General features: G+C 47.9%; 10 protein-coding genes across 10 annotated transcripts; 4 read left to right on the top strand and 6 right to left on the bottom strand.

Annotated features, from left to right (window-relative positions):
* Nucleotides 1-195: 195 nt before the first annotated feature.
* Nucleotides 196-1,169, bottom strand: N7537_002591 (uncharacterized protein; the record flags this gene model as incomplete). The annotated part of the gene is made up of 2 exons (XM_056893649.1): nucleotides 196-716; nucleotides 794-1,169. The coding sequence occupies 2 exons, from the start codon at nucleotides 1,167-1,169 to the stop codon at nucleotides 196-198; spliced, it is 897 nt and encodes a 298-aa protein (XP_056758644.1).
* Nucleotides 1,170-1,713: 544 nt separating this feature from the next.
* Nucleotides 1,714-2,638, bottom strand: N7537_002590 (TIP41 family protein; the record flags this gene model as incomplete). The annotated part of the gene is made up of 3 exons (XM_056893648.1): nucleotides 1,714-1,827; nucleotides 1,884-2,274; nucleotides 2,337-2,638. The coding sequence occupies 3 exons, from the start codon at nucleotides 2,636-2,638 to the stop codon at nucleotides 1,714-1,716; spliced, it is 807 nt and encodes a 268-aa protein (XP_056758643.1).
* Nucleotides 2,639-3,243: 605 nt separating this feature from the next.
* N7537_002589 (aurora family serine/threonine-protein kinase) lies at nucleotides 3,244-4,649 on the top strand (the record flags this gene model as incomplete). Its single annotated transcript, XM_056893647.1, has 3 exons — nucleotides 3,244-3,342; nucleotides 3,407-4,339; nucleotides 4,394-4,649. 3 exons carry the CDS (start codon nucleotides 3,244-3,246, stop codon nucleotides 4,526-4,528), a joined length of 1,167 nt encoding a protein of 388 aa, XP_056758642.1. The 3' UTR covers nucleotides 4,529-4,649.
* A 380-nt stretch (nucleotides 4,650-5,029) lies between these two features.
* N7537_002588 (mitochondrial inner membrane protease ATP23) lies at nucleotides 5,030-5,899 on the bottom strand. Its single transcript, XM_056893646.1, has 3 exons — nucleotides 5,663-5,899; nucleotides 5,345-5,604; nucleotides 5,030-5,291 (listed from the first exon to the last, which is right to left on the bottom strand). Exons 1-3 carry the CDS (start codon nucleotides 5,892-5,894, stop codon nucleotides 5,064-5,066), a joined length of 720 nt encoding a protein of 239 aa, XP_056758641.1. The 5' UTR covers nucleotides 5,895-5,899; the 3' UTR covers nucleotides 5,030-5,063.
* A 206-nt stretch (nucleotides 5,900-6,105) lies between these two features.
* Nucleotides 6,106-7,652, top strand: N7537_002587 (glutamate 5-kinase; the record flags this gene model as incomplete). The annotated part of the gene is made up of 5 exons (XM_056893645.1): nucleotides 6,106-6,166; nucleotides 6,225-6,412; nucleotides 6,484-6,594; nucleotides 6,648-6,743; nucleotides 6,798-7,652. The coding sequence occupies exons 1-5, from the start codon at nucleotides 6,127-6,129 to the stop codon at nucleotides 7,650-7,652; spliced, it is 1,290 nt and encodes a 429-aa protein (XP_056758640.1). The 5' UTR covers nucleotides 6,106-6,126.
* A 308-nt stretch (nucleotides 7,653-7,960) lies between these two features.
* N7537_002586 (putative beta-1,6-glucan biosynthesis protein (Knh1)) lies at nucleotides 7,961-9,112 on the bottom strand (the record flags this gene model as incomplete). The annotated part of the gene is made up of 4 exons (XM_056893644.1): nucleotides 7,961-8,029; nucleotides 8,101-8,686; nucleotides 8,765-8,865; nucleotides 8,921-9,112. 4 exons carry the CDS (start codon nucleotides 9,110-9,112, stop codon nucleotides 7,961-7,963), a joined length of 948 nt encoding a protein of 315 aa, XP_056758639.1.
* Nucleotides 9,113-9,373: 261 nt separating this feature from the next.
* Nucleotides 9,374-10,375, top strand: N7537_002585 (signal recognition particle receptor subunit beta; the record flags this gene model as incomplete). Its single annotated transcript, XM_056893643.1, has 2 exons — nucleotides 9,374-9,586; nucleotides 9,641-10,375. The coding sequence occupies 2 exons, from the start codon at nucleotides 9,374-9,376 to the stop codon at nucleotides 10,373-10,375; spliced, it is 948 nt and encodes a 315-aa protein (XP_056758638.1).
* A 1,729-nt stretch (nucleotides 10,376-12,104) lies between these two features.
* On the bottom strand, nucleotides 12,105-13,894 carry N7537_002584 (cystathionine beta-synthase CYS4). The gene is made up of 4 exons (XM_056893642.1): nucleotides 13,619-13,894; nucleotides 13,521-13,555; nucleotides 12,776-13,452; nucleotides 12,105-12,719 (listed from the first exon to the last, which is right to left on the bottom strand). The coding sequence occupies exons 1-4, from the start codon at nucleotides 13,876-13,878 to the stop codon at nucleotides 12,129-12,131; spliced, it is 1,563 nt and encodes a 520-aa protein (XP_056758637.1). The 5' UTR covers nucleotides 13,879-13,894; the 3' UTR covers nucleotides 12,105-12,128.
* A 1,141-nt stretch (nucleotides 13,895-15,035) lies between these two features.
* N7537_002583 (hydrogen/calcium exchanger domain-containing protein) lies at nucleotides 15,036-16,482 on the top strand (the record flags this gene model as incomplete). The annotated part of the gene is made up of 2 exons (XM_056893641.1): nucleotides 15,036-15,835; nucleotides 15,891-16,482. 2 exons carry the CDS (start codon nucleotides 15,036-15,038, stop codon nucleotides 16,480-16,482), a joined length of 1,392 nt encoding a protein of 463 aa, XP_056758636.1.
* Nucleotides 16,483-16,725: 243 nt separating this feature from the next.
* On the bottom strand, nucleotides 16,726-17,520 carry N7537_002582 (putative cyclin-dependent protein kinase complex component; the record flags this gene model as incomplete). Its single annotated transcript, XM_056893640.1, has 1 exon — nucleotides 16,726-17,520. One exon carries the CDS (start codon nucleotides 17,518-17,520, stop codon nucleotides 16,726-16,728), a length of 795 nt encoding a protein of 264 aa, XP_056758635.1.
* Nucleotides 17,521-19,967: the final 2,447 nt, after the last annotated feature.

The raw sequence follows: 19,967 nt of genomic DNA, 5'->3' as shown, positions 1-19,967 counted from the left end.
TCCGTGTCATGTTTTGCTCAAATTGATAGTGGATTCTCGCCGATGTGCTTTTGTGTCGTGATCTCGAATAATAAAATTTCTGATGCGAAAAGAGTAGGGCAATTAAATATTGTACATGTCTTTATAACCAAATGATATAAAATAGCAGAACGGATACCTGAAAGGCAACCCACTCACTTATGGTAGGTTATCTCCTCATTTGTTTGCTTTAACAAGTTTCTTGTCCGTCTCCGAGTACTCGAAGATAGCAGTGTTCTTCTGGTCACCACGCCCAAGAGCGAAAACAAGATCCACCTCGTCCTTCTTTGATAGCTCCGATAAGACTCGGCGCATGTAGGCCACGACGTGGGCAACCTTAGCCCAGTCGATTTCTTCTTTCCCATCCGGTCCGGTCTGACTTCCCTTCCAGAGGTTTCTCCAGACGGCGGCGCCCAGCACCGCATCGCCTTTGGCCAGCCCCTCATCATATGCAGCAATGATCCCACGCCATTGAATGAACAGATCCTTCAGGTACTTGTTGCGAATAGTGCGACTACCCAGATCATGATACGCGTCCATGCGGTGTTCCGCTTCATGCGAAAAGTGATCGATCAAATGACGGGAGTAGGTAGTAACGCTATCGCGATGGGGCAAGGCACGGAGGCGAACCGTCAGGAGGTACATATGGAGGAAAGTCACCTGAGACCAGGTAGAAAAGGTTGGCAAGAGGCCAAGCTCTATGGCAACGCCCGAAATTAGCTTGTCTTCAAAGCAGATCCATAGCTCAACCCAAAGTCCGCTAGGATTGTCTTACCTTTATACCACCAACCTTCTCCAACACCAAGATCCTCGCCAGCTTCTGTTTTCGGGACCTCCGCTCCCTTTTGCGACGCTTGGGGGATCTTGTAATCCGCTTGGCTGGAACAGGCCTCGAATAGCTTCTGTGTCATGCCATACGCGACATAAGTCTCGGCGGCATTTCCGGGTCTCCGCGAGAAGTCCTTGGCCAAGTCGGAGACCTTGCTTTGCGAATATGATCGAGTGGTGATCGATTTCAATGGTTGTTCCGTATACGCGCAGGAGGCGGGCACCAGTGTTATCGGGCTGCGACTAGCAGATCTGGAAAGGCAGAGGTTCTTGGACCAGCGAATCTCGCGCGCCCATAGTGTTGATAATCTCCTGGATGACATTGCTGAGGATGTGGGATTCGTGAATTGGACTCTCGCGATTGGTGATCTGGATCTTTTTTCTGATAAAATGCGTTTGCATTGTTTGTTCCGATATCGATACAGCCGCACTGAGGTCCATCTAAACCTCATGCGTATATCGGGACATATCCTTACAAGCCACTACTGAACTTGATTGCATTTTGGCACTTTTATATTCTACATGGAGTTCCTGTTGGTTATTTAGTTGATGGTTTAGTGCTGTTTAACTCAGGCTCTATCCCATTCATATTCATCTGCATCATTTGAATGTGTCATGAATTTGATCGTTGTGTGGGCAGTAGGTTGCAACCCAACCAACCAAGTCTAGTTAAAGACTCAGGTGGGCGAATCAGGGGCATTTCATGGCCAACGTTCAGGTGTATGGTCGTCATGATCGTATGGCGTATTTCGTTTGTGGAGATGATCAGTTCCTAAATGACGAACAGTCCAGTAACACTGATATCTGTATCCGAGCCCAATGGTTGGCTATACCCCGCGAATAACCAGAAGAGGGAGCGCAGACCCCTCAATCACCTAGCACCAATCGCTCGGAGCGTTTTTCTACAAGAGGGAGGATCTCGGAGAGTCGGTTGGGATCTCTCAAGAAAGCCGGAATATCGTCCCTGGTTGCTGCTAGCATCTGTGGATGATTGTCAAATCAAAAATATATTCACATTTTCCAATAATCGCACCTACCTGTCGAACTTTCTCATATTCACACTCCTTTGAGACGTATTCCCGAATAACTTCACCTGTCGCGAAGTCCACATAGACTCGAGTGTCTCGGAGCCGTACCAAAACGTGGTCAAGCCTCATGAAAAACCTTGTTAATAAAAGGAGTCTTCCTGGCATCACTCTAATCTTGCAAGACAGCATGGTAATCCCATTGTCCGCCAGCTCATCTTCGTAAAGAACAACCTCGTCGAAAAATAGGATGGGGTCTGGGCGCTTCAATAGTTCAATTGGAATTGGCTTCGTCGTTGGCTCGAACTGCCGCGCATTAGGATGGAGGGTGCCCTTGTAGTCGGTGCTATACGACCAGTCGAACGGCTTCACGACCTCTTTAATCCCTTCATGGGTTTTCTCTCTGAGAACCAATCCATTAATCACCACGGTCGAATAAGCGCAAGTGGGAGGTTGCGAAAATACCTGCTCTTTTGCCATTCCCCGGAGTACGCGACCTGGAGCATGGATTGACCAGTCTTGTCAACCAAGTCTAAGGCATCAAATGCATTGAAATTGATGCCCCAGTTACCCTTCTCGTGCTCTATTGCAACATAATTATCACCGAAGATCATTTCCGGGGGTGCAATGCCAAGTTTCTGGGTCATTTCCTCGATCGGGTCGGCTTTGAGAATAGGTAGCTTCTGCGTTGAAATTCGAAACCCGTTGATGGTGATCGAGTTGGGTTTCTTTGCCTCTGGGGAGACTGTGGCACATGTTGTTGCCATGATTAGAGCTCGACAACAGGCCGCAAGAGATCAAAAACGATCGAGGATCTCCAGGGCTAGTACATGTATGAATGTTTGCGATTGGAGCTGATAGGATAGCGTTAACCCCGCGGACGGAGAAAGAGGCGGTCCGACCCTCCAACGTTATTTGTTCGGCAGAATTCTTAAAGGCTTCAGAGGATGGTTAATAGATCTGCTTTTTTCAATTCTTTTAAATATAGTATCGCAATGCAATCGGAACCCTTCTCTTTTTTTTTGAATATAATTTTGACAGCGTCGTAGACACCTCAGGCTGCTAATGCAACATATTTTCCGAGCATACTATTCGCAGGCGCTGAGAGCGGAAGAGGCTGGCGGTGTGATAGGGTACATATATTACATCAGCCGGGCGTTGCTGGGGTGACGCTCTGGAGATCGCCCAAACATCCGAGCTTCTGTTTCTCTCTCCATCTTTACGATATCCCCCATCGACCAACGACTGACCCCGTGCAAAGTGATCATGATTACACTGAATTAAACTTAAACCCAGATTTGGCTACTTTTTATACCGTTCTCCTCTTCCCATTCTTTATTCGCCTTCTATTAACCCCATACGCCCTTTCACCATGGCGACGACTAAGACGCTCGAAGCTCGCTTTGAGCATCTGTCCATGAAAGATGAGAAGGAAAATGGAAACCATGATCGAACCTATGGCAAGCAAAAGGTACTTGACTACTTGACTCAATGCAATCTGGTTGGAGATCCACCTTGCTGATCTGATTTCCAAGGCACCGGTCTCTTCTGCCCAGTCAAACAGCAATTCCAATCGAGCTCAACTATTGAAATTGGCTCTTCAAAATAATAATGAAAACAAGGCAAATGCCATGAACGTTCCAGCATCGCCAGGCCGGGGATCCCATGGCGCATTGGTGACCCGGAGTACCGATGAAAATGGCGACCAACGCACGTCCTCTTCCCTCTGCGAGCAGCCAACTGTCCCCAAGGACCTGCATTTGGGGATGTTTGAAATTGGTAAACCACTGGGCAAGGGCAAGTTTGGGCGAGTTTATCTTGCCAAAGAACGTTCCTCTGGCTTCGTCTGTGCACTGAAGGTGCTACACAAGTCTGAGTTACAACAGGGTGGTGTCCAAAAGCAAGTCAGGCGTGAAATCGAGATCCAAAGTAACCTACGACACCCCAATGTCCTGAGGCTCTATGGTCACTTCCATGACAGCAAACGAATCTTCTTGATCCTCGAGTTTGCTGGCCGCGGTGAACTGTACAAGCACCTTCGCAAGGAGCATCGGTTCCCAGAATGGAAGGCTGCACAATATATTGCACAGATGGCTGCAGCATTGAAATATCTACACAAAAAGCATGTCATGCACCGTGATATCAAACCTGAAAACATCCTTGTTGGCATTCACGGAGAGATCAAAATCAGTGATTTCGGTTGGAGTGTCCATGCCCCAAACAACCGACGCCAAACGATGTGTGGTACTCTCGACTACTTGCCCCCAGAAATGCTCGCTCATGGTTCCAAGGACAATTACTATAGCGAGAAGGTGGACTTGTGGAGTCTAGGTGTTTTAATGTATGAGTTTTTGGTCGGCGAGGCTCCGTTCGAGGATACCCCTGTCATGACCCAACGGCGGATTACCAGGGCCGACATGTCAGTTCCCTCCTTCGTAAGCTCGGAGGCAAAGGACCTTATCAAGAAGGTGAGTCGATCTTTCTATCAATATACAAGGCCCACTTGCTCACATAATATCTAGCTTCTTGTTCTTGATCCCGCGAAGAGAATCCCGCTCGAGGAGATCCAACGTCATCCTTGGATTGTCAAGCACTGCGAGAAAGATGATCGAACTGTGAAGCGAAGTTCGGGTTCTTCCAAGGAGGGCAAAGCATAAAATATGACTTGCCCCTTGCATTACAGAGTTTCTGGGAGTTCTGGTTATCTTTTCTTTTGACACGTTTCTCACGTGGAGTTTTGGTGTTCTGAGCCTGCAAGCATTTTCAAGGCGTGTTGGGTTTATCTTAGAGTCGAACTGGAGAGGTACTCGCGATATGGCGATATTTTGATCTTAATTTTATTTCGCCTCCGACGTGTTCAATACAACATGAAACATTCTAACAAATCGACACGAAGATACGGCTTACTGTCATTTATATATACCAGGACGTAAGGCGAAGAATAGTATGAGACTAGATCTGTTGCTTGTGTCTCCCGATTTTATTGACAACCACTACTTATTATAGACTATAGGCAGATGTATATTTTGATCCATGCCTATTATTACTCGTAAAAAGCCCTAAAAGAACACCAAGATATAGGCGGAAAGGTTCGCGTCGCTAGTGAAACCGATGAAATATAGTACATCCAAACAATATCTATCATACAAAAGGGTGGAGAATAGTACAACGAACGCTACACGAGTTATGGTATCATCGGTAGATCTCATCAAATGGGCGTGTGTCTCTGAAACAGCTATCCCAGACTTCATTGACGACCCTTGTGGCATGAGCTTCGTCTTTACAAGTTGGGCGTGCCCGCACAGAGAGGATGGCTCTCCGCCGGACGCACTCTTGATGCTGTTGTGTAAGCTTCCACTGCCCTCTTCGGAAGAATTCGCGCGCCCATCTGCACTCGCCGCTGAGCGAACTAGCTCGAATCTAGACGGATTTAGCAAACGTTGACATATTAAAACAGTAAAAATAACACATACCTCGGTACACGCCGCATGCCGCAGATTATCGGACCAATTCACCTTGAACCTGAGGTGGTCAAAGGCATGAACCATCTCATGGGCCATAGTATCTTCAAGGTGTCCCTGGTCCTTCATCTCATTTGCGCAAATCAGGATTCCATATTCCGGATCGAACCCTCCGCCCTTCCGATCAGTACAGCGACGGCAATAGATATTATGATTGTGAAGATCGCCTCCTAGTTGTTGAATGCTTTCGCTGAGGAATCGAATCGTAGGACCTTAACAAATCGATCTTGTCAGTATCCGGCTCAGAGAACTCCTAGACGAGGAACTCACTATATTGAAGAAGATAATCCCGCTGATCCTCACAGCGCTTGCAGTCTGCTTCTTCATTGCGAGTGTCTCGCGCAACACGGAACTGCTCAATTCCTTCGTTGGACATCTTACCCGTGAGGATGGAATAGATATTGCGGAATTGGGTCCAGGTGTCATCCCCGGGGAGGAAGCCTGTAGTATCTGGCTTTCCATTTGAAGGTGCAGCCGCACCTGGCGACTGGGAGTCTGTCATTTTCGATCGTGGACTTGTCGAGTGTTATCCATCATTGCGCGCGATAAAGCGAGATCCTCCGCGAATGGCGGTGGTAGCTGGCAGAATCGGCGCCGGAGTCGGGCAAAAAGTGCTCTTCCACGATTCATCGCCGCGGGGTAGTGAACGGCACAGGCCTTTCTGTATTCTTTTTCGTTTGTTTCTTATCTATTTGTTTGTTTCTGGGAGATTTATTTAAACCAGAATTTGCGCCATGGCAGCCTCATCGGGTCTCACAATTGTGATCAAATTAGGTGCGGGGATCTATATCTGTTGTCCGATGACTCGAGTACTGACCACTAGATGTAACAGGAACGAGTTCGATTGTTGACGAGAAAACCCACGAGCCCATTCTTTCGATCTTGACATTGATTGTGGAAACGGTCACCAAGCTACATAGAGATGGCCACCGGGTCGTCCTTGTATCATCTGGTGCTGTAGGCGTTGGTCTGCGAAGGATGAATGTGGACGAAAGACCAACATATCTGCCGCGCATACAAGTATATCTGCCGTTCTACGGAAATAGAACCCCATATAATATGTCCAATGGAAATGCTAATCAAATCTATAGGCTCTCGCTGCAGTTGGTCAATGTCGACTGATGAGTCTTTGGGATAATCTATTCTCACATCTTCGTGTCCCTGTGGCCCAAATTCTTTTGACGCGAAATGATATTGCTGATGTATGTACTCTTATATCTGCCCACGCCTGTTCCTCCACTGACACTCAATACAGAGAACCCAATACGTCAATGCGCAAAATACATTTGGACAGTTGTTTGATATGGGAGTAATTCCTATTGTCAACGAAAATGATACCCTGGCTGTTTCTGTAAGGAAATTTCCCGTCCAGCCACGATTGCTTATCTGACCTAATGAGTTCTAGGAAATTAAATTTGGTGACAACGACACCCTTTCTGCAATTACCGCGGCAATGATCAAGGCCGACTATTTGTTTTTGATGACCGATGTCGACTGTCTTTATTCAGCAAACCCTCGAACCAACCCAGACGCAAAACCCATTGAGGTAGTGACCGATATCTCCTCTCTTGAGGCTGACGTCTCATCGGCGGGCTCCTCTCTTGGCACTGGAGGTATGAGCACGAAGATTGTGGCCGCAAAGCTTGGAACCAGTGCTGGTGTCACTACGGTTATCACCAAGAGCTCAAAACCAGGCAACGTCCACGACATTGTGAAATACCTACAATACCTCGAGGCTCAGTCCAATGGCGTAGCAGCTAGCAACCAAAATGAGGCACCCGTTGCCCCTCTTCATACCCGATTCATTCGTTCAGATACCCCAATTCAATCACGGACATTCTGGCTACTCCATGGACTGTACCCACATGGTACATTATACATCGACCATGGAGCTTACCACGCACTTTTGAACAATGCCAATCTTCTCCCAGCTGGAGTAGTCGGAGTTGAAGGCCATTTTGGACAGCAGGAATCCGTGCGGCTCGTAGTGGTTGATCGCCCATCTCCAGATGCCTTGAATGGCGATTTTATCCACCACAGAGAAGAACCCAAGGAAGTTGGTCGTGCTCTGGTGAACTACGGAAGCATTGAAATCACACACATCAAGGGCCACCGCAGCACACAGATTGAGACGCTACTTGGCTATGCTGATAGCGACTATGTGGCAATGCGAGAGAACATCTCGTTCCACCCTGATGACCACAGTCATACGGTGACACGGTCATTAACACCGGCCTTGGAGGAATGGAAGTCCCCTTGAGGTATAATGTTGGATCTCCAGTATACACATATTATGAACAAAAAGCGAAAATTTCCTTGCATTCAACTGCATAGAATGGTCGATATTCCCAGTCAAACCTTGATCATTTTAATATAAAAGGTGCTCGGGATATATAGGCCAACAATCAAAATAGAAGAAAAAGGAAGACATCTAAGTCTGGGTAGATCAGAAAACTCCCAAAAACATGAGCTCCCAAGGCGTGAATGAAACCCCCTAGAAATTGGATGTTTCCACACCAACCCAAGTTCCATATCCGAGAAAATAAAATTAACATGCTCGAAAGCCTATCAATCATTCCAACGGTCCAACCAGTTCTGCATTCTCTTGTCTAATGTGGGCGCAGGAGCGGGTGCAGCCTGAACAGAGAAACAAAAAGGGATTAGTTTTCAAAACCAACCGACATCAAGCATTTAAGAATCAAACTCACCGTGTTCTCGATGGTGTTCGCTGTCCATGTCGCAAAAGCCGTATCCGTGTACTGTACGGTTGGTGCACCTAGGTAGGTAGTCGCAATGGAGAAGGGGAAAGGCGGATATTGAGGAGTGGCTGATCTGGTTGCGACAGTAGTCCCAGCGCTCTTAGGCATTGGGGCATATTTGATCGAGCCAGTTTGCTCACCATACGGGACAGTATGTTGGTCAACTGTGGCAGCGACACCAACGCCAACGCCAACGCCAGCAGCAGCAGCAGCAGCGGCCACCTGTCGTTTGCGCAGCTCATTGTGCTTGGCTTCGCCTTTGACGGTTGGGGTCGGGAACTGCAAGGCCACTTCGATTGAAGAGCTTTCCGTGAGACCTGATACATTAAAAGTTGAAGTGATTTCTGAGGCTTCGATGAGATGATCATCGTCTTCGACCGTAGGCCAGGGAATAGTAATGGCGGGAATCGGCTGCATTGTCTTGATCGCATCTGTTACTTTGGTCGAGAAGCTACCTTTCATGTTGGTCAAAGTGAAATGGGTAGTGAACCCAGACCAGTAACTATGAGGGTCTGATAGAACTATCTTGAGGAAGCTAATTCAAACGAGGCAACATTGGTCAGTCACAAAAGGAATTGATGAAGCCGCTGATTCTGGTGGGGGATGATCTTACTATGCATTGGGTTCATTTCCACCGACACTTTGGTCGACTTGAAATGACACCATGTCACCAGGAGAATAGGCACCATTGCTGATGACTTGCGATAGAGTATCCTGAATATGTGGTAAGCTCCCATGTTTCTCCATTTCAGTCAAGACAGAAACATACATATGAATCTGTCGTCTCGTCACCGGCACAGAGATAAAAATTATAAGTCGAAGTCGACTCTCTATCTAAGCCCCAAAGCAGACTCACGGGAGCTGCACCATCGAAACTCAGACCATATGTTGTGATCTGAGAACTGATTTGGCCATAGGCGGCCGTAAATAACAGGGCGACCTGAAGCAATTGGACTCTCATGTTGATATGATTGAGAAACACGGACTTTGGGAACGAACAGAGAGTGAATCCCCCCAGTCAAGAGAGAGGAAAATCATCCCTTTCATAGGGTGCGTTGGTATGTGCATCATTCCTAAGCCCTTGGGGAAGCCCTTGAGCCCTTTAGGGTTTTGTATAAAAGCGGTGATGTGCACTAAGATAAGGGAACATGGTCCGTGCTATCAAGGCGGCGTCTCCTGTCCAAGTGTCAGCCCACAACTTTGGACTTTGGAACTTACAGCCATGTCGTCTCAAGCAAATTGGAACTCGGTGACTGGCATTGCCACATTACTGTTCGATGGCAACCTTGTCGCTATTGCTATCGCCGTCCTCTTTACCTTTGGTGTCCCGATCGCACTGCACATATTCTTCTTCCAGGCTGTAGCGTCTCCGCCATCAAGTAATTTCCTACTCCTGGGCCCCAGTGGAGCTGGCAAAACTGCTTTTACGACCTTGGTAGGTTTCATGGCCCGAGCCAGAGTGTTAGATTCCTTGCTAACTAATCTATAGCTCGAGGCCAAGTCCTCACTCGCTTCGAATAAGTCCCACAGCACTCACACCTCCCAACAATCTACCCTAGTAACCGTGACCTTACCACCGACTGTTCCAACCGGATCTAATCGCTACCGATCGGTTAACGATCCCTCCTTGAAGGAAGCCACCCGGAATCCAATCAAGTACCGCGTAAAGGATACCCCTGGCCATGGCAAGCTCCGCGCCTCGCAAGGGATCGCCGAGCTCCAGGCCATGTCCCAGTCAAAGGACATCAAGACAAGGCTACGTGGCGTGGTGTTTATGGTCGATACCGCTGCTCTAGTTGACGAAGCGACGCTCCGTGACGCCGCAACCTATCTGCATGACGTCCTTCTCTTTCTCCAGAAGCGTGCAAGGAACGGGTCATCGAGCAAGCGGACCACTGATATCCCTGTCCTAGTCGCCGCAAATAAGCAGGATCTATTTACTGCGCTACCACCGGGCGCGGTAAGAGAGAAGCTAGAAGCGGAGATTGATCGCATCCGCAAGTCGAAGACCAAGGGTCTTCTGGATGCAAGCGCAGATACGGAGTTGGAAGACGAAGAGGAAATCTTGGGTAATGATGAACAAGAGGCTTTCAGCTTCAAGCTCTTGGAGCACGAGGTTGGTGTCAAGGTTGATGTGGTTGGTGGTGCTGTCAAGGGTGACTTGCAGGAAGAGTTCGGATCTGGAGTGCGCCGCTGGGAGGAGTGGGTTGGTATGTGCTTGTGAGCGGTACAAATTTTTGCTCTTTTATCTTGATGGTCCGAAAAAGTAAATAGGTGGTCCTATCATGGTTTGCTTGTATATGTTCTGTCTGAAAAAAAGAAAAGTCGCTCCGACAAGGTCCACTGGTCCTTGAGAAACGTGGTTTTCTATTGATATTGCCAGTCTAATCCCAGTGTCTCTGTAGCTTGGGCATCAATCCAATCCTGTATGGTCAGCAATGGTAGAAAGAAAGAGAAAAGAAAAGGAAAGGAAAGAAATAGTGCTCACCCACAGCTCTCGAGCAAGCTTCATATCTCTAGCTATCGCGCTGGGCTCACACAGCGTAGCGATAGGTATAAAATACTGAGCACGATGGTTCTGCTCTCGCACCTCTTGACTAGTAGCAAGATATAAAGCCGTAGCAGCACCGTCCTCCAGACTCTGACCCAACCACGATCCTGTCGCTCTAATAAGCCAACCTAGGAATCTCCCAAAATAAGAATTCCACCCGAGCCATTGACCAGTAACGATGTTGCCCGGGAAGAACGAATTGACATGGATCTGCTTGCTCGCTGGATCTTCATCATCCAGAAGCCGCCGACTGAGTTCTTTGGCAAAGAGGATATTCCCCAACTTTGACCGGCCATACCGCCATATTCCATCGTACAAGGCCGGCCACTTGACGGGTGACGATGAGAACAGAAGATCCAGATCGAGCTGTTGGCACCAAAAATGGAATGATGAGCTGGTCACAACAATTCGTGCGTCGTTGCTAGGTGTGACGCCGTTCTTCAACAGAGGTAGGAGTGATGTAGTTAGGACTTGGTGTCCGACGCAGTTTGTTGCGAATACACGCTCGATATTCTGAGGTGAACGCTCGTATTCATTTTGAACACTGATGGCTTCATTTTAGGGAGGTAGGTCAATATGGGGTGGTCGTGATCAGTTAGTATGGAGAGAAAGGGAGCTCACCTGCATTGCAAACCAGTATATGAATCCGGTCTGTTATTTGTTTTATCTTCTGAACTGCAGCCTTGACATCCTGGATATCCCCCAGATCACATTTGACAAACTCAGCTCGAGTGGCATTCTCCAGTGAGATGTCCTTGCGGTGTCTCCATTCCTCGCAAGCAGTGATGTATTTACCTTCACTTCTAGCAATGATTATTACTTTCTCTATGTCATGTAAGAGAAGCTGGGTGGTGATCTCTGTATTTCATTATTATACTCTGCAAGAAGCATTTGATTAGCTTGGGATCAGGGGCTGTGCTTGCCTTTGCCGATGCCTGCTTGGCCACCCTACAGGGAATTAATTATTAGGCTGAGATATAAAGAGAGAGAACTCACTGTCACTACAGCTACCCGTCCATTTAACGTCGGTATATTTCCCAGGGAGAAGTGCCGATATGTAAAGATTCCTGTCATCTTGGATTGTGGGTTGGAGTGGGCAAAGTTCCGAGGTCGAGAGGACTGAAGTTGCACATATATCTGACTTCAATCGACGTCATCGCCACCTAAGCCGAACATTGAAAAGAAAAAGAAAAATGTATATATATACTCTCTATGGTGTGTATTAAGTATTTATCACATTCAACGCCTTTGCGCTGCACGATGTAGGTACTTCAATCCCATGTGTTGAATCCCATGGGGGAGCCTTCATGCCAACGCAAGAGAAACGCCTATCCCAAAATATCAAAGGTCCAGGAATGTTGAACCCCTACCCAACAAGCCATGTCTCATGCGAATACGTTTCAGGAAACAAAGAAACCCAATTTTTCTAGGCCTTCGTCTTGGACTGTTGCAGCATCCAAGTGAGCAGGTCGACCTTGGTAACGATGGCCAATGGCTTCATCGCACCACTTGCATCCTTCTCGGTCACAACCGCAGCGCTGTTCCACTCGAAGAAGCGGTTCAGGACACTGAGAGGGGTATCCATGGTAATTTCGATAAAGCCGCGACTCCGGGTCCGGGGCTTGAGGGAGTCTATACCCTTGGACAGATCACGGGGGTCGGTGACCACCTCGGAGATCTTTGAGAAGTCAAACATGACCTCGGAGACGGGGCTCTGGCCCGAGGCCCGGCCGTGCGTCAATCGGCTGAGAACGTTACCCAGAGTAACGAGACCAACAAGCCTGCGCCCAGAGGGGGCAAGGACAGGAAGCTGGTCAAAGCCTCGGTCACGCATGACCTCAATGGCAGTCTCGCAAGGGGAGTTGGCTGTCACGGTAGTGATGGGCTTCAAGCGCAAGGCGCTAACCTTGGCATTGGCCAGAGCGTTAGACTCGGTTTCCTGAGTTTGAGTTGTCGATGCAACGGCAGGAAGCGATGGGAGCAGATCGTTAGCTGCGAGCCAGTCGTCATCGGCGAACTTGAATCGGTTAGCTTGGTAGCAAAAATGGATCGGGGGAAAAGATTTGATCCTACCTTGGAAAGGTAACTTCTGATGCTGTCAGGAAGAATCACAACGACGACGTCGTCCTTGGAGAACTTTTTGGCCTCGTTAGCCTTGACTAGAGCCGCAATGGCACTGCCACTGCTACCGCCGACCAGCAAACCCTCCTCGGCGATCAGACGCCGGGAGTACTTGAAAGACTCCTTATCTTCAGTCTTGATCCATTGGGTCACGGCATCTTGGTCCAAAACCTCGGGGATGAAATCATATCCAATACCCTCGACTTTGTAAGGCTCATTGGCACGGGCTTCATTTAAGGAAGGAGGCAGAGCGAGAATAGAACCAAAGGGATCGGCGGCGATCACGTTGATATCGGGGTTGTGCTTCCGCAAACCACGGGCAAGACCGGTGATCGTACCACCGGTTCCAGCACCGGCGACAATAGCACTGATCTTACCATTGGTCTGGGTCCAGATCTCCTCGGCAGTACCAAGCTCGTGTGCCAAGGGGTTATTTGGGTTCTCATACTGATCCAAAATGTGGGCGTTGGGTAATTCCTTCTCAAGACGTCTGGCCACGCCAATATGCGATTCGGGCGAGTCAAAGGCGGCTTCGTTGGGGGTTCGGATGATAGTTGCATTCAAGGCACGCAGAACAGCGACTTTCTCGGCGGACATCTTCTCCGGAAGAGTGATGATGGTCTTGTAGCCTGAGTAGAGAAGAATGGACCGAATTAGGGCGGATCAGACAAGCAGAGCTTAGACGATAAAAACGTACCCTTGACAGCACCAACCAGTGCCAGACCAATACCACTGAAACTCAATTAGCGCCCGCGCCCATGACCGCAGTCGAAAGAGCAGCAGAAAAGAACCTACGTGTTACCACTGGTGGGCTCAATAAGAGTATCACCAGGCTTGATGCGACCAGATCGCTCAGCCTCTTCAATCATGCGCAGGGCAATGCGATCCTTAACACTGCCACCGGCATTGAAGTACTCCAACTTGGCGTAGACGGTAGCATCGATTCCTAGAGTGCGGGGCAGATGGTTCAATCGAACAAGGGGTGTGTTGCCGATCTGCTGGGTGATAGTGTCCAAAGTGACCGGCGGGATGCCGGGGGTAGTGGTAGAAGCCATGATGTGTGAGGGAGTGTAAAGAAGAGAAGTTGACAATTGGAAGTCGAAGATTTCGCCATCGACTTTTGTGCCCCGCCCGATGGTAACCGTGATCAGGTGGGCCCATGGACTCTCTGTTTATCATTTTTGTAAGATGTTATGTGTTATGTGTTGCAAGTTTATATTTTATATTTTATATATTATGATGGTATGATGGTATGATAGTATGATAGTATAATGTATATAAGTGTTTGGATAGGGATAAATCTACCTGGTATATATAACGTTAATAGTATACAACCCTAGTAGTTATACAGATCAGAACTTATTCTACATTAAAAAAGTGTGCATTAGAGTACAGTTGGGTTCTGAACTATTGTACGGAATATACTATACTTGCTAAACGCTGCTAACTACTGCTAATCCTACTAATTCTACTAATTCCTGGCTAACTCCTAACATTAAAGCTAACCTTAAGAACTAGGGCGATATCCACCTAGGGTCGATCATATTTGACCAAGGCCAAGCTCAAGCTATCCTGCATACTCCGTACAGAGTGACCTTTTAAAGGTCTACAAAGCCAAGGCCGTGGCTGTGCAGGAAATGGTTCCCCACAGCTCTTGATTGGGATTTCATCCCCTGAGAGAAGACGAATATAACAGATATTTTGGAGCGAGGCCCATTCTAGAAGCCGAGCATGGCAGTATCACCAACATATATATATATATATATATATATAGTTATATACATCTATTTCCTTTTCCTATTTTTTCTTCTTTTCGAGCCCAACCTGACACGGGATACGATCACGGGATACGACGATCACGGGAAAAGCATGGAACACCGCCAAGAACTCCTGGCTGTCCAGATCGAAACATTCGAGGGCTGATTGGCTCTGTTAAGTGCCAGCGCAGCCCACTGTTTTCATTTGACCTCCTTTATATTGTGTATTGCGGTCTAGACGTCGTATAGTCTTTGCAGTCCCCCAGCTCTTTTTTTTTGTTTTGCTTTTTTGCTTTTTTGCTTTTTTCTTTCTTGTCTATTGCGTCTTTTCTTCTAGCATTTATCGAGATTCCACTTTTAATTTGATTGTTGGTCTCACAGTCTGGTACCTTGCGTGTACCTTTTCCAACCCCCCCCCCCCCGATCTATACGGAGTAGTTATCGGTTAAAGAAAAATGGGCTCAATCAGGTCAACCCATTCACAGAACGCTGACCTCCGTCTCCGTGGGATTGACCAGTCGAAGACGGTCCAAGAGAAGCACTCACAGAACTCGATATTACCCACCAACTCCACCACTTCTAAACGAGCATGGGCCTTATTTCGCGTGGACACAGCTGGAGAAAGCGGTCGAAGTGGAATTCACCCATGGCATCTCCTCAAGGTATGCTTCAAGAGTGTCTGCACGCTTTCGATGGTGGTGAATATCCTCTGGCCATTTGTTCCCGCCGCAATCGCCATTTATTTTGCGCGACCCGATCTTCACGTCTGGATCTTCAGCCTCAATTACATCGCCATGGTGCCCTCGGCAAACGTGCTCGGCTTTGCCGGCGGAGAGCTAGCCAAAAAGTTGCCAAAGATGCTAGGCATCGTCGTGGAAACAACTTTGGGCGCGGTGGTGGAACTCGTGCTGTTTATGGTGTTGTTGTATAACCATGGCCGGACCGAACACTCGGATCTGATTCCTGTCATCCAGGCCGCTATTCTCGGTTCCATCATGGCAAATCTCCTGCTTTGCCTGGGAATGTGTTTCTTTGTCGGCGGTATCAAGCGCCATGAGCAAACCTTCCACGAAGCCATTAGTGAAGTTGGTACTGGGTTGCTCCTTGTCGCGGGTTTCGGTCTGTTGATTCCAAGTGCGTTCTACTCCGCGCTGCGTGGAAGCGTCAACGAACATTTCACTCTGGCGCAACTGAACGAATATGCCTTAACGATTAGCCGTGCCACTTCGGTGATCCTTCTCGTAGCATTTTTGACGTGAGTGGCCCAGGCTTTTGCTTACAGTTTTAAACCACTGACATCTCTGCGATAGATATCTTTTCTTCAACCTGCACAGCCACAACTCCATTTTCGATGAGATACTAGAGAAAGACGAACACCACGATGAAGACCGACACGAAGAAGCTGCGAGGGCAAAGCTCACCATGACAGAATGCTTCATTGTCATCGCCATTTCCCTGGCCTGCGTCTGCATGTCCGCAGTCTTCCTAGTGCAAGAAATCGAGTATATCGTGGAGCGCGGCGTCTCGGACAATTTCCTCGGTCTGATTCTAGTCCCTCTGGTGGAAAAGGCCGCCGAGCACCTCACGGCCATTGATGAAGCCTGGGACAACCAGATCAACTTTGCACTCTTTCACTGCCTAGCTCCTTCCATCCAGACAGCACTGCTGAACGCACCGCTCACCGTCATTGTTGGTTGGGGTATGGACAAGAATATGAGCTTGAATTTCGAGATCTTCATGGTTGTCCTCCTTGTGCTTTCGATTCTGGTCGTTGGGAATTTCTTGCGTGATGGCAAGTCCAATTACCTTGAAGGTGCTCTTTGTGTGCTGGTTTACTTCATCATCGCTGTTTGCACTTGGTACTATCCCCCAGTACACATGGCCTCGACAAACCAAGCTTGAACGTTTGGGGGGGGGGGGGGGGGGGGGGGGGGTTAAGCGAGTTCGATTCGCGAATATATTGCATACTGTATATCACTCATGGTTGGTGTTTTAAGGAGTTTGATGGGGGTTTGGACTAAAGCTCCATAGATGGTCAGAGTAAATAACTGTCTGAACATCAGGCAGCACCTAGCTAGTCAGATAAGGCCACATAATGTAATGACCCCATATGAGACAAAACACAGTATATGAGCTGGCCGGGTGTTATTCCAGAGTAGTCTGAGGACGCATGGCTTCGTTCATCAACATATGCGCATCAACACGCAGCTCAAAGTCGGCCAGGAAACAAAAGCTGATCTCGAGTTTTGACAATTCCTGCTCACTGACTCCACCGACCTTCGCAACCCGGCTATGCGGATAGCTCAAGTCCTCTAGAGCCTTTGAAGCAACCCAAACACCAGCAAGCACAAGCCTGTGCATATTCTTGGGCAAAACCCTTAACACATTCTCGACCAGGGTCATCTTAGATATGTACACGCTAGCTGCGAGATAGACTGCCGTAGACATGGGACAATACCTATGCAGACGAAGCAGATACTCGTTCAACGGAATCGGCGGCACCTTCTTCGACAAAAATTTCTTCGCCAAGATGGCCATTTGAATAGCCTCTTCTGTCACCCTTACAGGGTCAACAAGATCATCCGAGTCCTTAACATGTAAGCCGACAGTATTCACCCCGAGCTCGTCCTCGGCAGGGGTATTATAACCCAGAGGCGCGGAGCCATGCGCATGCAGCTCATCGGGGTCGACAGGTTTCTGGGCAAAGTAAGCGCCTAGCCGCTCAATATTTAAACAAAGCAAGTGCAATGCAGCCTCGGGCGAAATATCAAACACGGCGGCGGCGGTCTGCGACGAATTAGGATCGCCGGGCTGATGACGGTCAATATTATCCAGCGATGAGCCGAGTTTCAGCATGGTTGGCGCGGGGTTCGCGATTTGGTTGGAATCTGTGTCTTGGGACACGGACATGGTTGTGGTTTGTGTTACGGCGGTGGCCATGGTGTGCGCGTGTGGATTGATTTCACTGCCACGCGCAGGTGCGGGCTTGGTAGGTTGCGAGTAGAGCGCACCTGGACCTTGGGGTAGATGGTGGCTCCCCGGCTGGGTATCTCATTTTCCAACGAGTGGTTTCTGGCCTCTGTCGGGGACTTAGGCTTTCCTTGTGGCGCGGGTCTTGAGTTTGATTAACGGGGGAAGACGGAGGAATTTAGGCGAGATATGACCGGGGTTTGCTCTTTGTAGAGTCGTATAGTGGGGTGAGAATGATAGGATGTTTTGGGGAGTTCTATATGGAATGAGAGCCTGATCATTAATTAAATTTCCAACTCAAAAATCAAACTCACCTTGAAATCTAAGGTATCTGCGAATATAAACTCGAAAAGAATATTGAATTGAGTCGATTCAGAACAAATCAACAAATCAATAAATCAACAAATCAACAAATCAAGTCAAGAAATAAGGAGAGTAGCGACCAGGCAAAAAGGGGAGATAAGCAAATCGCCACATGTGACCTTGACCTTGAACTTTGAGGAATCTAACGATACAAAGTACAGAGTACTCGATTGAATCAAAATAATAACCATTTCCCTCAAATCAAAAAACAGAAACAGAAACAACCCCAAACTCCTATGTATTTAACCCAACTCTACACAAAAAAAAAAAAAAAAAAAAACTCCCGATCCCGGCACAAGACTCACATACCAATCCTAGCAGATCTCGCCGAGGATACGAGTCGTATGCGCGATTATCGGTCAGATTAGGGACGCGACAGCTCCATTATCCGTGTCATCGTCGAGAGCCTGCCAGGATTGGTAGTATGGCTCTCGAGTCTTACGCTGGGATTAAAAGGGAGTCCGGTTCAAACCCGTAGTCTGCTGAAATGTGGGAGGACTCCCTCAACAACCAGGGGTACGGTTTTATCCAATATCCGCGAATGCCTCGACATACTAGGTCACCGGCGAAGCTATAGACGCGAGTGACCTAATGCGGCTGGAGCAGCCAAAATTCTCGATTCTAGAACCACAAGGATGGTCCTCGTCCGCGTTGTCTGCGTTGTCTAAGGAGACGCCGACCCGAGCCCGACATTTCATGCAATCCATGGTGAATAACCTTCGGTTCTCTTGTTTCGTACCGAATATCAGCAGGGTTTGAGTCCCAGGTATTCTGGAACCGGGGACCTCGCGAGGCATACTGCGAATATCTGAATTCAGGTTCGTATCCTCGTGAGAGGCTCTGTGCCGGGTATCTAATTTCACACTCGTAACGGGAGTCATCGAACCGAACTTTTTTGTGTGTCCTGTTGTACCGAGGCTGTCGTGTCTCTAATTTGACTGACAATCGCACATTCGAATCATATCTCCTTCTAGCAAAATTAGAGGCTATTTCATACTCCGGGGGATCAACCACGAAGAGCTTAGAAGGCGGTTTATGTGGCGGTGCATACCGGGAACTGAAGGCGCGTACAGGTTCTGACCTGTAAACTGAATAAGAAGGTTGGTACCTCATATCTGTCGAGTGTAGGTATGTGCGCTGCCGTGTTCTCTGTCTTCTATTAATTTCTTCTCGATACTCGATGAAACCCGAGGATAACTCGAGGGCAACGGGGTGATAATAAATGGTCCTTGAACAATGCATCTGGAAACAAAGATACTCTTGAAGCAAGGGAGTTGTTGGAGGGAAAATAGAGAAATAAATAAATGGGACTCGACGAACCTCGTTCATTACGGCACGGACGAATTGCCAGGCACAGTATGTGTAAGACATGTGGACAATGACAAAGCAGGTGATTTCTTTCAAAGAGTAAAGACAGAGAAGAGTATTGGTATATTTGACTCAAAACAAAAGAAGATTTGACAAAGCGAGGTCGGATATAGATTGAAAACAAAGAGCTTGGTGAGATATCGACTTAATTTTATATTCGACCATTCGACAATGAACATGGATTTCAAAACACCCTCTCCTTGCAGAGAGGACATCTATAATGAAGTTATGAAATGTCGATATTTGATATTATCTCTCTCTCTCCAAAAAAAGAATGATACAAACCTCAGGTCACCCGGGCGCAGTTCAACGAGTCAGCGGGTTTGACGACTAGTTGCCTGGTGACAAAGTCCTATTTTCAACTTCTTTCATCACACTAGGAATGCGAGGTTGGAGTTTCACCTACGAAAAGGGATTATATCACTTCTTGATATAGTGTGATTAGCAGGGTGCTCCCAAGTGAGGCGCAACCTTGAAGAGGCACGTGGAGCGTCAAGATACAACGCGACCTGTTATTGTCCATAGCACAACCAACACCAACTTTTTTTTTGGAGAATAGTGTCCCATGTTCTATACAATGACTGGAATCACTGCCTAAAATATTCACTGCGCAACATTATTCAGGAGTAAGTCATCCAAACACAGCCCAGGTGGTAAAGGAATCCTTCAGCCACCGCCAAGCGTCA

Source organism: Penicillium hordei, assembly GCF_028827395.1.
Source record: "Penicillium hordei strain IBT 12815 chromosome Unknown utg000001l_segment0_segment0, whole genome shotgun sequence".
In the NCBI taxonomy this organism is placed as follows: Eukaryota; Fungi; Ascomycota; class Eurotiomycetes; order Eurotiales; family Aspergillaceae; genus Penicillium; species Penicillium hordei.
This window is presented reverse-complemented; position numbering and strand designations above follow the sequence as displayed.

Coding starts and splice junctions, on each gene's coding strand:
- N7537_002588 (XM_056893646.1), bottom strand. CDS start 5,894: ATGACAGACTCCCAGTCGCCAGGTGCGGCTGCACCTTCAAATGGAAAG. Junction 5,605..5,662: donor GGATTATCTTCTTCAATATA/GTGAGTTCCTCG, acceptor CGATTTGTTAAG/GTCCTACGATTCGATTCCTC. Junction 5,292..5,344: donor GGCATGCGGCGTGTACCGAG/GTATGTGTTATT, acceptor AAATCCGTCTAG/ATTCGAGCTAGTTCGCTCAG.
- N7537_002584 (XM_056893642.1), bottom strand. CDS start 13,878: ATGGCTTCTACCACTACCCCCGGCATCCCGCCGGTCACTTTGGACACT. Junction 13,556..13,618: donor GAGCCCACCAGTGGTAACAC/GTAGGTTCTTTT, acceptor ATTGAGTTTCAG/TGGTATTGGTCTGGCACTGG. Junction 13,453..13,520: donor ACTGGTTGGTGCTGTCAAGG/GTACGTTTTTAT, acceptor TTCTCTACTCAG/GCTACAAGACCATCATCACT.